This window comes from Sturnira hondurensis, unplaced genomic scaffold (assembly GCF_014824575.4).
Source record: "Sturnira hondurensis isolate 20B ecotype Veracruz unplaced genomic scaffold, ASM1482457v3 Scaffold0006383, whole genome shotgun sequence".
Taxonomy (NCBI): domain Eukaryota; kingdom Metazoa; phylum Chordata; class Mammalia; order Chiroptera; family Phyllostomidae; genus Sturnira; species Sturnira hondurensis.
The window spans coordinates 27,783-42,633 of record NW_028079014.1 but is presented as its reverse complement, the minus strand read 5'-3'; the positions used below and the strand labels follow the sequence as shown (position 1 = coordinate 42,633).

General features: G+C 60.1%; 1 protein-coding gene across 1 annotated transcript in view; it reads right to left on the bottom strand.

The window, feature by feature from the left end:
• Positions 1–615: 615 nt before the first annotated feature.
• Positions 616–14,851, bottom strand: part of LOC118988318 (butyrophilin subfamily 3 member A2-like) — a 32,500-nt gene continuing 18,264 nt past the window's right edge. Inside the window, exons 3-9 of the mRNA XM_037047785.1 lie at positions 7,728–7,860; positions 7,173–7,514; positions 5,412–5,693; positions 4,229–4,431; positions 4,100–4,120; positions 3,081–3,346; positions 616–1,216 (exon numbers count right to left, since the gene is read on the bottom strand). Of these exons, the coding sequence (XP_036903680.1) occupies positions 1,207–1,216; positions 3,081–3,346; positions 4,100–4,120; positions 4,229–4,431; positions 5,412–5,693; positions 7,173–7,514; positions 7,728–7,806 (1,203 nt within the window). The 5' untranslated portion in view covers positions 7,807–7,860 and the 3' untranslated portion in view covers positions 616–1,206. The remainder of the gene's footprint in view (positions 1,217–3,080; positions 3,347–4,099; positions 4,121–4,228; positions 4,432–5,411; positions 5,694–7,172; positions 7,515–7,727; positions 7,861–14,851) is intronic.

Here is a 14,851-nt window from a genome sequence, read left to right as displayed (position 1 = left end):
GGTTTGGTCTTGGGGCGCGGGCTGGGGAACAACCAGGAATGGCAGAGACCCTCTCCAGGGGGTAAGGGTGGGTGGCAGGGAGGGCAGTGGCCAGATCCCCACTCTGACCCCCAGTCCAGTGCTAGTGGAGGAGACTGGACTCGGGGAGGCCGGGAGGGAGCCTGAGTGGACAGGGCTGAGTCAGTGGCGGGCAGCAGCGTGAATGGAGGCGGGGCCTAGGGGGCTGGGCACACAGGTCTGGGAGGGCCAGGGGACTGCCACACCCTGGGGTGAAGGGGCCCAGGGAGGAGATGCCAGTGGGGATGACGCCCAAGGTTCTGGGCGGGAGAGGCTGGCTGGAGTGGCAGGGACGTCACTGAGGGACTAGGTGGGGGCTGAAGGTGCTCGGCGCCCACGGGAGTGCAGGGCCGCGAGGGAGCATCTCCAAGGACTGGTGCTGGTCCGGGTGAGAGAAGGGGCAGGGTGGGTGCGTTCTCAGGGAAGTGCTGGGGGGACGGTGCTGTCATTCCCAGGGACAGAGGCCCGGGACGCCAGAAAACACACAAGGGGCCACTCCAGGCTCTGGTCCCTGTTTCGGGGCTGTGCACCCACAAACCACACCCGAGGTTCCCGAGACTCTGTGCATGACGTCACCTCCCAAGGACAACACACCCAAAGTTGTCCCCACAACAGGAATGACAGAAAACACAATTTAGAATATAAATTTTACTGGGTGAAAAAAATTATAAAACCATGTGAAAACACTAAGATATAAATCTTAACATGTAAAGAAAGTAAAAACATAAAATGGACCGCTTACAGAACTGTAAAAAGGCCTCCATAGCTGTTACTGTCACGTGCCATGCCCCACCCTAGCTGACCTAGTGACAGCTGACAGTGGCCGCTGGTTTGTCTCTCACCCACTGACTTATTTGTGTCACAGCCATTGCCAAAAAGGCCGACTAGTTCGGGGGCTCTGCGTCCTTACTACCTAAGATATCTTCTGCAACCAGCTTGTTTGTAATATTTTCCAGACATTCCCGCAGCCGCATCTGACAGAGGGCCGTCATGAGCCTGGAGGGGGTCGCTATCGTGTGGTGCTGCTCCCGCAGGTTCCCCGGGTTCTCGTGCTCACAGATGACGATGTCGTTCTCCTCCAGTCCCGCCAGCCTCATGAACATCCTCCAGTGACTTTTGGGAACCTCCTGCCCGAATTCGAAGTAGATCCTATTCATGGCTGAAAAAAGGAAATCAAGGAGGGACACTTAGCCTCGATCCTGGAAGGCAGGTGTGGCGTGGGCTGTGTGTGCTGTGAGTGTCCAGCCGACAACCAGGGCCCGGGGTCAGGGGAGGCCCTGGGTGCCCAGGCGGCCCTTCACTGAAGGGACCAGGCTCAGGGACAGGAGAGCGCAGTGGGAGGTGACCTGGCCGGGCTTCTGAAGGCCTGAGGCTCATTCACATGGAAACAGTGAGCCTGGCAGAAAGGCCTGGGGACCTGAGAGTGGGAAGCCCTGGGTGGTGACGTGTCCTCCAGGTGGCCCCCTCCTGTGCAGCTGGACCAGAGTGGCTGTGCGGGCAGCAGGGCGAGGTCTGTAACCTCGCTGGGCTCCCGACTGCCCCACCTTCGGATGTCACGTGGGGGGTCCCCCTGAGATGGCAGAGTATAAGCAGCACCCAGCCCGTCAGCACAACTACAGGAAACGCCCACCCTCGTGCCTCTGACAGCAGCGCCGCAGCCCCCGGGCCTCACCAGGCCAGGGTCACCCAGGCCTTCCCACCGGCCACTCATATCCCTGCTCAAACCCGTGGATGCGCAGTAACCGGGGGCCGCCTGTGTCCGTCCTCACGGTCAGAGCTGACACTGGACAGAGGCCCACGTGCCCTGACCTGGGCAGTGAGTGTCAGGCCGAGAGTCTGATGCCCACAGGACGTCCCCGAGCCTCCTGCGGGCCCAGGGTCCTGCTTCCCAGGAGGAAGGACACTGGGTCTTGACGTCGCCTCTGACTGGTCGCTATAAAGGAAGACTTCAGGTGCCCTACCCTCAGGGGACCCGTCATTTAAAACGTACTTTTGTTCACATTTCTGTGGCAAGAAGGGAACAAAACTGTTCCACGAGGAGACACCGGGCGGCTTCCTGGCGGAGTACCCTGGGAACACCTGTCAGGGACGTCACCTGGCCACTCAGTAGGAGCAGAGCTCACAGCCCACCGGCCTCCGGGTCACACTCCCCAGGACACTGCCTGCATCGGGGCAACACTGGGCTTCCTGCTGCCCTGCCCTGGAGGGACACGCAAGCCTGTCCTGGACGCTGGGCAGGCTCTGCACCCTTCTGAAACCCTGGGCACACTACCCCCCTTTCCTGAAGGGTCCTGCCCCCCAGGGCCACGCAGGCAATGTCTGCTCCTCCTGTCAAGTTGTACTCAGCTGTCAGGGCCTCGTTACAGCCCCCAGGCACGGCTGGACACGGTGCCCACTTCCGTCCCACAGGGTGCTGTGTGTGCACCCTGCCCGTCACTCATGGCCGCCGGGCCTACCCCCACTGGACAACACACACGGCACAGAGGAGGCACTGGGGCCGCAAGACCTTGGAGGCCGGTACATGGTGGAGGCTGAGGGGTCAGTGCCCACAAGCCGGGCCTCCTCCAGGCAGCCCCCTCCCAGTGCTGGACCCTGGGTCTCCATGGTTCCCAGGGACAACAGACGTGGTTGGGGCAGTTACGGGGAGCACTGTGCCCCCAAAGATGTGGAGGCCTAAGCGCAGCAACTGGGAGTGAGGCTTTCTCTGGCAACTGGGTCACCACCGATGTGACCTGTGGAGATGAGGCCCTAATGGTACAAGATCGGTGCCCTCTTTTAGGGACACGGACACACACACACACAGGGACAACGCCACGGGAACTTGAACTCTGCCCCCAGAACAGGGAGACAGTAACGTTCTGTTAAGTTGCCTGGTCTATGGAGCTGCGTCGAGGTCACCCGGGAAACTCAAGACAGGAAGTTAGGGGACGCAGGGCAGCACTGTGCACAGGCCCGGCACACACGTGGCACATGCTCCACACAGGCAGGCACCCCTGCCGTCACACCTGCCCAGACCCCCTCACCTGCTCCGGGGCATGGAGGGCTCCTGCCCCAGCCTGGTCCGGGTCCCTGGAGGCATCTGGGTCTGCAGTGCCTGCTCTGGGGAGGCCCCGCCCCCTGCGGACACCACCTCCTGCAGCTGGAACCTGGCCTCAGGGTCCTCAGAGGGTGCCATGGCCGTGCCCTGCTGCTCCAGCAGTGGGATGGTGTCCATGCCAGGGGCTGGTGAGCTGCGCCCCGCATCCCTGGGCAGTGGCAGAATGGCCCTGGACAGGGTGCCTCCCTGTGACTGAAGAGCAAAGCCGTGACTTTTGGTGGCAGGGGCCTGCAGCGCAGCCCTCCCCAACCACTTCGGAGGAAATGCCACCTCGTGTGACTGGTCGGCCAGGGCCCGGTGGTAGCAGGGAAAGTACTTCGTGGGGTCAGGTGCAGGCTCCGCCCCCAACACTGAGGGGCATCCCACACAGGGGGGCTGTGGTTGAACCCAGCAAGACAGGTCGGAATCTGGACCCCTGGGACCAGCGAATTTGGACTTTGCAGATGAAGGAACCGTACTGGACCAGAGTGGGCCCTACGTCCAGTGCCCACTGAGGTCATCAGGAGACAGACCCACAGGGAAGAGGTGGGGTGAGGACAGAGGCCGGTGCTGACTGATGGGCGCCCACGCCAAGGGGCACCCAGGACAGCTGGCCACCAGAGAGGAGGTGAGTGCAGAGACAGGTGGGACCCACCCCAGGGCCTTGGAGGAAGCCAGCCCCTGCGCACCCCCACCGAACACCTGGGTCAGACTTCTGGCCTCCACATCCGGGAGACGGTCAGTTCTGTGTCTCTCACCCCGAGTTGGGGAGCACGTTTCTGCAGCCCCGGGAATTCGTACCCGCCCCGTGCCCTCCGCACCCCCGTGTGCACCCCGCGGTCTAGACCAGCAGAGCGGGGTCTTCCCCAGCACGGCTGCTCTGGGCTCTAGTGGGGGGAGTGGACGCCGCCCAAAAGGTTGAGCTGCGAACTCTGGGGATGAGCAGGGACGGGGATGGGGGCTTACTGAGCTCGTCCTGCAGCTTCTCTGCAAAGGAACAGAAAAAGGCAGTCCCATAAGGGGGATACAGAGGAGGATCCAGTGGTGGGTGTGGGCTGGGCAGGGAGGTGGCGGCCGCCTGCAGCTGGGCCTCACCTTGGGTGCTTCCCACCCCTGGGAGCTGTGCCTGCACCACTGCTGTCTCACCTCGTGGTCTCTCCCCTTCTTCTGGGACGGGGCCTGGATCCTTTTTTGCCGTCGCCACAGGCAGTACAACACTACCAGCAGGAGCACCGCAAGAGCCACCAGGACTGGGAGAATGAACGCCATCAGAAGCTCTGTGTTCCTGAAGAAGGGGCCTGCGACGGGGAGTAGCGTCAGACCCTGAAATGACCTTCCTGTCCCCAGAGTGCCCAGGACTCTTACTGTCACACAGTAGGGACGTTTCTCCTGGAACGTCTGCCTCCCCCATGGGATCAGATCAAGTACGAAGAAACACAGAGTGTCACTGAAGTCGCCTCCGCACCCCACCCCCCAACACGCACCCCACCCCCCAACACTGATCATCTGTGTCCCCAGTCACCGGAGCCTGGTGAGGAAGAACAGAACTCTGGGGCTGCAGGGCCTGGGTTCCAGCACCGGGTCCCCTGCCTGACCAGCGCTGTGACCCTGAACTAATGATGTCACCATCTGTTGCTGGCGTCCTGATCAGTCAGAGCATTAAGTTAATGCTTGTACAGTGCCAGACACAGGGTGAGTGCCACGCAGGTTTCCGTAAGTTGTGAAAACTAAATATGTTACTTTATCTTGTCTGCATCGAAATCAGCCCCTATGCAGCCAGCATGCATGCTGTGTCCTCTCTCCTCCTGTGACTGTAACAAAGGTCTGAGGGACGGCCTCCCCACAGCCCGCCACCAGAGGGCGACCTGACCTCGTTTTTCACTTCTGCTGCCAGTTTCACAGGTGGACAATAGTTCCCTGTTCCGTCAGATTTGGCATCCTCCTGAGTTTTACTTTTGTGTGGACCGATAATTCCCGTTTTTGCTCTTTTATCTACTGTGTCCCTTTATATTGTAATAAGATGACTCTTTCATTAAGATTTCAGTTATATCTATTTTCCTCCTTCCTGTGGTGTGTTTACTGGCCTTTACCATCTGTCCCCAAGTCCCACTGCCTGGAACCGTGTGTGACACACAGGAAGTGCTCAAAAGGGGTCTTCAGGGGAAGGAACCCTGGGTCCCTGTGCCCTCTGTGCCCCCCAGGGACCCAGGCCAGCAGCAGACCACTGCGCCTCCCCCAGGGGCACGCAGGAGCCCAGGGCAGAGGGCAGGGCACTCACCTGGGATGGAAAGCCTGGCAGACCTCTCCTGGCCCAGCAGGGGGTTTCTGATGACACAGGAGACCTCCTCCTCAGAGCCTTCTTCCAGGACCACAGAGGCTGAGGCTGCATAAAGGCCCTGGGGGTCCGCAGCCTCTGTGACCACCCCATTGGAAATTTTCTGTCCCCTGGCGTCTCTCCACTCGATTTGGGGTGGCGGGTACCAGCCCGCAGACATGCAGGTCACGCGGACCCCGCCAGCCTCATAGGCCTTCATTTTGATGTGGGGATAGGAGCCCAGTGCTGGGGAGGAAAAGTGAGCTGAATCATGGGGGGCCCTCTGCACTGGTGGGGTCTCCATGCAGGAAGGGCACCCACACTGAACGGCCCAGCAGGGACTGAGGGGAGCTGTCCCCAGCTATCCTCAGACTGACCCCTGATGGGGACACTGCCTGACCATGGCTGGACCCTCGTACGGGACCCAGGGGGACCTGGGCCAGAGCAGAGGCTGCTCCCCCTAAGTCCCCTTAGAGACTGCCCCGCCCCCCTCCCCCAGGCCCCAGACAGGCTGGTCCCAGGCACAGCCCCTCCCCCTACCCTGGGCAAGTATGGAGGTGGTGCCCCTTAGCCTAAGTGGTTGTCACCCACTGCCCGTCTGTCCTGCCTGTCCTGTGGGGAACGTGCCCTCCTGTGAGCAGGAAGAGACACAGGGTGTCCTGTGGCTGCCTGGAGGTGACGGGTGTGCAAGGCCCCTCGGGAGGCTCTGGCTGCACTTACTGCCAGGCCCCTCGGCTCTCCCTCCAGGGTCCTCCCCCCAGAAGTGTGTATAGCGAGGTTGTGCAGGGGGGAAACTTTCCCATGGAGGACAGCAGACCCAGGGCCAGGAAGAGAGGAGTTACTGCCACCTGTCCCCAACCCCTGAACACAAGGATGGGGGAAGAAGCCCTGTGAGGACCAGAAAACACAGAGTCCTGCAGGGAGGGCTCCATCATCCATGCTCTACCAGGGCCCCTGCACTGGAAGCCACAGGGCAGGGCTGTGTCCAGGGAACTCGAACTGCAGCCCTGATGTCCGGACACGAGGGCTTTCATGGGTAGCACCTCAGACAAGGCGCTTGGTCACTGGGATGGGTCAGGGCCACTCAAGAGTCGGGGGACAGCAGACAGGAAACAGGAACTGTGTGCAGTGACCAACCTCCCTGTGCCAGCTGAGAGGGACCAGTGACACCCCCGCACCATCCTGACAGTGTACCCCCCAGAGCACAGCGCTGTTTCCGCTTCCCCCCAAACCTACACAGGGTGCTCCCTGATGCCCTCCCTGAGACCCCCCGGCGTCCCCGCCCCCAGGTGAGCGTCCTCCCCTGCTGCACCAAGGACGGACACAGCCTGATCAACTGCATGTGTGTTCCCGGGGATTCGTGGGGGATGTGGGCCCCACAGGCCAGCCTCCTGGACACACAGCAGTGGGCACCAGGGGGCCCTTGGCCACAGTCTGGGTCACACTGAACCCAAACACCCATGTGCCTCCCACTGCGGGGAGGTGTCCTCATCCTTCCCGTCCCCGACCTTTCCCCTGCTGAGACTGGGGTGTGGCTCGGGGGAGTCTGTACTGGATGCAGGAGGAAGTCACCCTGGGGGACACCTGGGTCTGTCACAGGCCTCAGAGGCGCAGAGACGGAGGTGGGAGGCCATTGCTGGTGAGCAGCCGCACCTGCTCTGGGGTAGGTTTGCAGCCTCGGCCCCTGGCCCACAGGGAGGAGCCCAGAACAAACCTGGGACTCATCTGCCACCTGCAGCTCCACCTGGGCTTTTGCATAGAAGTCTCTGTCTTGGAAATAACACAGGTAGGTCCCGTTGTCCGAGGCACTGACATTGCGAATCTGCAGAGCAGCCTTCCCCACAGTGACGTCCTCTCTTAACACCGAAGTTCTCCCTCGATACTCCTCTGCCGGCGTGCCCTCCTGCCTGTGTGCGTACTTGTGCACTACCTGCCTGAGGCTGGGTCGCACCCACATCAAGTCCATGGTCTCAGCATTCATCTTTGGGGACAGGTGACAGGGCAGGTGTGTGTCTTCACCCACCATGACCAGGATGGGCTCAGGAGGTCCAAGCACAGCAAAGTCAGCTGGTCATCAGAAGGGGGGTTCCGTCAGAGTGAGCAGGGCCAGAGGGCCAGGGGGTGTCCCAGGCAGAGAGGGAGAGGTGACAGACACCTAGACGGGAACTCAGTCCTGACACAGGTGCCATGTGGACGGGCCCTGTAGGGGCAGGTAGAGTCCCGGGTTCTGGCTGGGCCCAAAGGTAAGGGATTCAGACACAGACACAGGGCAGGTCCTACCTGAGCAGGGGCTGAGCAGCTGGACCGTGACCAGGCAGACAGTGAGGACAGGCAGAAGGGGGACCAGGCACCTCACCATCCTGATCTGCTGTGCACAGAGAGAGGCCAGCAGACGTTGGGGAGCAGTGACCACCTAGAAAGGGGAGAATTCCACATGCAGAGGCTGCCTCTGGTACCACCCTGATCACTGGTGACCCCAGAGCCTCCTCTGCAAATGTCCCCTTGGGCGTCTCTTCACCTTGGATCCCACCATGGAAGTCAGCCAGGAAACGTGGAGCGGTAATGTATGGACGTACCTTATCCCTCGGCAGCAGAGAGCACCGGGCTCTCCTGTGCGAACCTGCTCAGAAGCCCTCCACCTGCCCACACTTCCCTGCCCCAGCCAGGTGCCTGCCCCCAGCACCACCTCTGAGGAGGGCCAGCCCCTGTGCTCTGAGTCCCTGATGCCACTGCTGCCCCCTGCAGGCTGAGGTCCACACAGCAGCCAGCGCCTCCTGCCCCCTCACCTCCCTCCTGCTCAGCCCCTCCCACAGGGTCCTCCTCACCCAGGGCAGAAGCCCATGGTCTTTGCACCCTGTGCTTTAAAGTATATGACTGTTTTAGGGGATGGCTGGGTTGGGGTGCATTTTTCAGGGAAAATGGAGACAACTGTACTTGAACAATACCAATAAATACATAATAAATAAATAAAAATAATAAAATTATATGAATGTGTTAAAGTCTAAAAGGTTCCAGAGTGGGGAATACATTTCCACATATTTTGGAGGATATTTCCTGTTTTTCATTCCTATCACAGACCATTTTAAAACATAAAACATAAAAGAATGAAACTTACATAACTCACAACGGTAATTACCTCCTTCGTTTCATGGGACTGTGAACACCTGGGGAGGCATCTGGCCACATGTACACAAGGGGGGCCCAGAACGAGAATTTACTCGTAAAAACTGCGCTTTTATTCTCACACCTTCAACCCTCAGTCACCCTCGAATGCTCTGCCCTGGACGGGGGACACCCACGGAGACGCCCCTCCACGGCCCTGAACACTCTCTGGACCCGGCGACTGTGATGCCTCTTAGTGGTTCTGCCGTTTAATCTCACATCTTACATGTTGAGATGCTTCCCTTTGTAGATCCTGTTCATCCGGGAAAGAAAAATAGTCGTTCTGGGTGAGATCGGGTGAATAGGGAGGGTGGGGCACGTGAGGTTGGCCAAAAAACTGCTCAACATTCTGCACAGTGTGGGCAGGTGGTCTGATAAATCACCGGTCGTGAACTGGGCCAACGCTCTGGAATAGTCGTCAAACACAATTCACTGAAGCCCAACACAGCCTCTCACAACAACGCCAGCTGGTCACAGATGCAGATGGGCTCCCGGAATTCTCCCCTAGTGGGGGGCCTGGACCACAAGGGGCCCGGCCTCCAGAAGGTAACTTCTGGTGGTTTTTCCAGTCCCTCCTCGTATACCAAATATCCTGTGTTTTTTTGTCTGTTTGTTTATGATATTAGTTATGTATTTTTAGAGAGTGACAGGGAGAAATAAAGAGAGGGAGAGAAACATCCCTTATTGGCTGCCTCTGGCTCGCCCCTCCTTGGGGGCCTGGCCCACAACCCAGGCCTGTGCCCAGACTGGGAATCCACCAGCCACCCTTTGGTTCGCAGGTCAGACCTCAAACCATTGAGCCACCCCAGCCAGGGCTGAAAATGTTTTTCCTTAGTCCCACAGACTACACTGTCAGGAATTACTCTTCCTGAAACACTGACCCTGTATCACAAAGCAGCAAGCACCTGGGGACAAGTGCACCCAGAGAGTAGACAGTCTGCGACCTGACGGCCGTAAGAACCGAGAAGGGAAATGAAGGGGGGACACGCCATGGGGGACACGCTCAGCTCAGGGTCGGCAGGAGCAACACTGTCACACCGTCCTTGCTGCCTGAAGCCAAGCGCACACTCAGGCTGTCCCTGTCAAAATGCCGATGGCCTTCTTCTCAGAAGGACAACAAAGAATCCTGAAATTTATAGGGAACCACGAAGGACGCCATGTGGCCAAGAAAACATCTAAAGAAAGAACAAAATTAAAGGTATCGCACCCCCTGATGTCAAGGCTCTGGCAGAAAACAGCCGCGCGGGTCAACGGGATGGAAGAGACAGCCGGACACGAAGCGTGACCTACACGGACAACTCATCCACGACACAGGAGGCGAGAACGTACAATGGGGAGAAGACAGTGTCCTCAAAAGATGCTGGGACAACTGCACAGACACATGCACGGGACCGTGCCTGGGTCACATCCTGATGCCGTGTACAAGAACGACCACAGACTGGGGAACGAGACAAGCATGAAGCCCCAAACAGAACCCGGGAAGAAACCCAGGCCACAGACTCTCCGACTCCGCCCTTCACACCGCCTCTTTGGGCACGGCTGCTCGGGGAGAGCGGCAAACGAGGACACGAACAAACGGGGCCACGAACAAACGGGGCCAGATGGGACTCACGTGTCTGCACGGCAGGGGACCAGCAACACTGTGAAAAGACAACTTAATGGGAGGGAGGTGGGGAGCACTGGGGAGGGGCAGGGCTGGGAATATAAGACAGAAAACTGTACTTGAACAAGAATTAAATTTAAATAAATAAATAAGGAAATAAAAAGAAAGAAAAAAGACAGAACAACGTCTTTGAGGACAATACGATGAGTCAGGGGTTAATATCCAAAATGGTCAGAGAACACAGATCATTTAAGACCAAAAAAGTTCTCCCAAACCATCGGATTTTGCAGATGGGCCGCCACCGGAACAGACATTTCTCCAAAGAAGAGACACACAAACTGGGGTCCCTCTGGCCACACAGTGTGTGGCAGGTCCCAACTCCGACTGACGTGTGTGTGCGCTGGTTCAGATTTTATGTTTTACGAATAACTGTGTCAGACACCTTTACATACAGATCTTTAAGGTGCACAGCTTGTCACCCGCCCCACTGATCTCTTCACGTTCTTTCTCAGCAGGTACGTGGTGACCTGCCGACTCAGATGTGACGGCAGGGAAACAGCCTGTGTGCCTGAGAATTCTCGACTCGTACCGAAAGGAACTGAATCCCACCTGCAGACGTTCAGCTCCCAGACGCTTGCTGACCTTGAACCAGTTGCCCCAACAGACGGTGTTGCTGGCACACGGTCCCCTGGATGCAGAGCTCACAATACCCTCCTGAGTGAGTTTCTCCTGTCCTTTGTCCTTCCTTCTCTCTCCTTGTGAAACCTCAGCCCAGAGGTTCCTGACACAGGTGGGAGGAGACCCCAGCTGTGCACTCCTGTGCGGGTCACTCAACCCCTCTGAGCCTCAGATTCTGGAAAAGCCCCATCAGGTCCCTCATGCCCTGGGTCCTCAGGAGGTACAGCACTTGCTGCTTATTTGTCACTGAGGCAGACGTGTGGGGGCGGGGGGAAGCTGCAGCCTTTCCAACTGGCCTGAGCCCCAGCTCAGATTTAAGTGCCCCACCCAGTGCAGGGGAGTGTGGGTGGAGGGTCCCTGCCAAGGTGGCGGGCAGTGGAGGGGTGGGAAGGTGGCAGAACCCGAGTCTCCTCCACAGACTGTAGGGCACCTGGACACCCTAGTCACCTGTGACACCTGCCCTTAGGGTGATTCCTACCAGCTGGGTGGTTCCCAGGCAAGATGCAGAAACCAGGGAGCCCCGCGCTTCACTGCGCCCACTCACCCTCTGGGAACTCAGCACACGACAGGCAAGAGGTCTCCGGGTAGCAGTGGGTGGAGAAGGAGCCAAGCTCCCAAGGGCTGCACTGGGTGACTCGGTCTCTGCACACACAGGAGCCTGGGGGAGGGGTGGGGCAGAGGTGATGGTGGGGCCCAGGGCACAGACCACACCTGGTCCCTGCGGCCTCTGCCTGTGGAGGTGCCACAGCACCTGGCGGCCGGTTCCCAGCACAGCACCGACCCTCAGCTCCAGTCTCCTTGAGACCTTCTGGGCTGAGAAGCCGGCTCCACGCGTCCCAGGGGCTGGGGACCTGGCTCACCCTCGGCTCTTCCCGACATCCTGCAGCTTTGGGAAGAGGGGTGCTGAGGGGTCACCCCTGGGCCCGCCCCTACCCCGCCCCCCAGGAGCGCTCCACAGCATCTGCGCCCCTGCCCAGGCAGCCCAGGTTCCAGAAACAGGCGTCCATCCTGTTGTGCTGGAGTTCATTTTTAGCAAATAAAAGACTGGCTTCTTAAGAGAAACTCTCCCGCCACCCTCGATGGGGTGGTCCTGGCGTTGGCAACACCTGCGACTGCGCCCCTACGCCACGGGCGCCCCGCCCTGCTCCTCCCCATCCAATCCCGCCTCCAGGCCCCGAACTCGGAACCACCCTTGCTCCGCCCACCACACCACACTTTCCCGCAAGCAGGGACCCCGCCCGCTAGGTTCCACCGAGGTCCGGGCGGATTTTGGACACTCTCCAGCCCCCTCAGAAAACTGAGGACTCCCCTCAGGTTCCCCTGCGCCAGCGTCACCTGCACCAGGGCGCATACCCCGCAGAGCGGAGGCAGCCCCAGCCCCGGGCACTAGGGACCCTCAACTGCGCAGGGCTGGAGGAAGGCGGTCCGGGGCCGCCTGGGCACTGGCTGCCCGGAGAACAGGGGTCGCCAACCACCGGCCGACGACCGGTCCCGTTACGACCGGTCCCGTTACGGGGGTGTTAGAAACCGGGCGACCAGCAAAGCTCAGCTGAGCTCCGCTCTCTGTTTCCCCCGCCCGGGGCCTCTCCCGTAGAGAATCTGGGGTCCCTCAGGAGTGGAACGCGGGGCCCCCCGGAACAGAAGGCAGCAGGGCTCCCCCTCCCGCAGCCCCGCTCAGAGCTCGCACTTGGCCCGCGATATTGTCCAGCCCCGGGCGACACCCGCCCCGCGGTCGGGGTCTGGCCTCCCCGAACACCCCGTACCCACCTGCACACCGACGAGCAGGAGCGACAAGTCGGGAGAGGGGAGCGCGGACACCGCAGCGCGCGCCGCTCTGAAGTAGCGGCCGAGCCGGTTGCAGCAATTACATTTACGCGCCCACCCGCGCCCGGCGGAAACCAAAGACCGGTCTAGAGCGGATTGGCTGCTTGTGGGCACCTTCCGTACAACTCCGCCCCGTAGTGGATGACGCAATTAGGACGCTTCTTCGGCTCTAGCTTCTTCCCGGGAGGACGCGGGGCTCCCACTGAGTCCCCTGGAGCCACACCAGGAAAAGGAAATGCCGAAGAAAGCGCACCACCCTTCAAGTGGCCGAGGGGCAGGTCGTCCCGGGACTCAGGGCAGAAGAACCGTGTTGGCATCCGGGCGGCTCCGCGTGGGTAGGGGTTTAAGAAGGGGGAGAACCGGAAGTCCCGGCAAACGTCCCGCCCAGTCCTGACGCAGCGCCCGCCCCTCCCCGCCCCGCCCCCAGCCCGGGCTGTCACTCACTTTCCTCCAGTGGCTCCAGCTCTGAGCGCGCACCCCTGGGAAGCCCACTGCACGGGGGCTTGAATCCTCCGTCTTTTGGCTTCTTGACGCAGACAATGATGATGCTGCTGATGTTGTTGATGCCCAGACAAACCCGGGGCAAGATTAAACAGCTCCCGAATAAAGAGAGCTGGTGTGTGCTCTCTGAAATTAAGAAAAACAGACAATTTCTCAGTCAGGTCAAAAGCTGCTATATTTTCCAGCAGCCGCGGGACCGAGTCCAGACCGACCCCACGTGCGCTCGTGAAGGGCGTGAAAGGCCCCAGGCGGGGCACCTGCACCCCGAGTCCACGGCACCACCGCTCACAGGGGGAGACACAGACCCCCTCAGTGAGATGCACAGAGCTGATGCATGTGTGCACAGACACAACACGCACACACGCGTACACACACACTGGAACCCGTCACCACAGGAAGAAGGACCTGTGTAATCACAGCACCGAGGACCCACGGAAGCATGGGGGCTCTGTGAGTCACTCACACAGACACAACCCCAGGTGACCCCATGTCAGGAGGGCCCCAAACACCACCCAACGTCGGGAGACATCCCCTCTGACCCCTCCAGGGGTTTTGTCGTGTTCAGACCTTGCAGGGAGGTGTTTGGGTCATCGCAAGTTCGTTTCTGTGTCTGTTGTGATGTCAGGGCCCAACTCCTTCGGGGCCTGGGGATGTCCAGGGTCCCCAACACCACTTACTGAGAAGCTGTCCTTGTCATAGAGCATTCAAGACTCAGGGTTTGTTTGTTTAAAAATGTCCCAAGCCCATGAGCAGGACAGTGAACACCAGCACGCGTGTCTGTCTGCACCTACATCTGAGTGTCACTCAGCCACACAGAGAGGTGACGCCCTGGCTGGTCCCACTGTGACCCAGGAGCTGGGGCCTCGAGCCTGAAGGAGAGAAGCCGGGTACACAAGGCCCCGTGTCATTGGATTCCGTGTCTGTGACACGTCCCTATGTATTTCTGAAAATGCCCCCTGCCCCCCGAAAACTGCCCCTCAGGGCCCCGAAAACTGTGCCTGGGCCCACCCGAAACCTCCCAGGGGTGGTGGGGTGTTTCTGTGCCAGGAGGTCGCTGTGGAGACTCACTGTTGGCGGCCAGTCCATCACTTCCTAAGAGAGAAATGTACCCGGGGCCGAGGGTTGCCGCCTCTCTCAGTCTGTGCGCCATGTGCCCGTCGTCCGCTCTCCCTTTGCTGCCCCTGCGGCTGCTCCTGGAGGGCGCAGGTGGGTCGGCGAGGGTGGCCCCCGACAAAGGGTGGTGGCTCTGGGGACCGGACCACAGCTTGGACACTGGGGCCTCTGGGAGGGCGAGCTGCCCTGTTCCGCGCCCGAGCCCCATGGTCCCATCGGCGGAGAGCGGGCGCCCTCCGGGAGCAGGGCATGCATGTCCGGCATCCCCACGGCAGTCCTCACACGCAGCCCGGCCGGGCTCGGCTGGTAGCCTCCTCCATGGCTGCCCCCCTGGGCAGAGTGGGCAACGGGGCACAGGGCCAGGCCGCTAGTCCTCTCAGCTTGGACGTGGTGCTCTGAGGGGGCCTGGGCAACCGCGGGTGGACGGGACCCTCCTAATGATGCTTTTTCAGTTTGTGGGTGGGGGTGTCATAACAGCTCCAGGAGGAATAACTGATCCCCGGTGAAGTGCACATTTTACCAG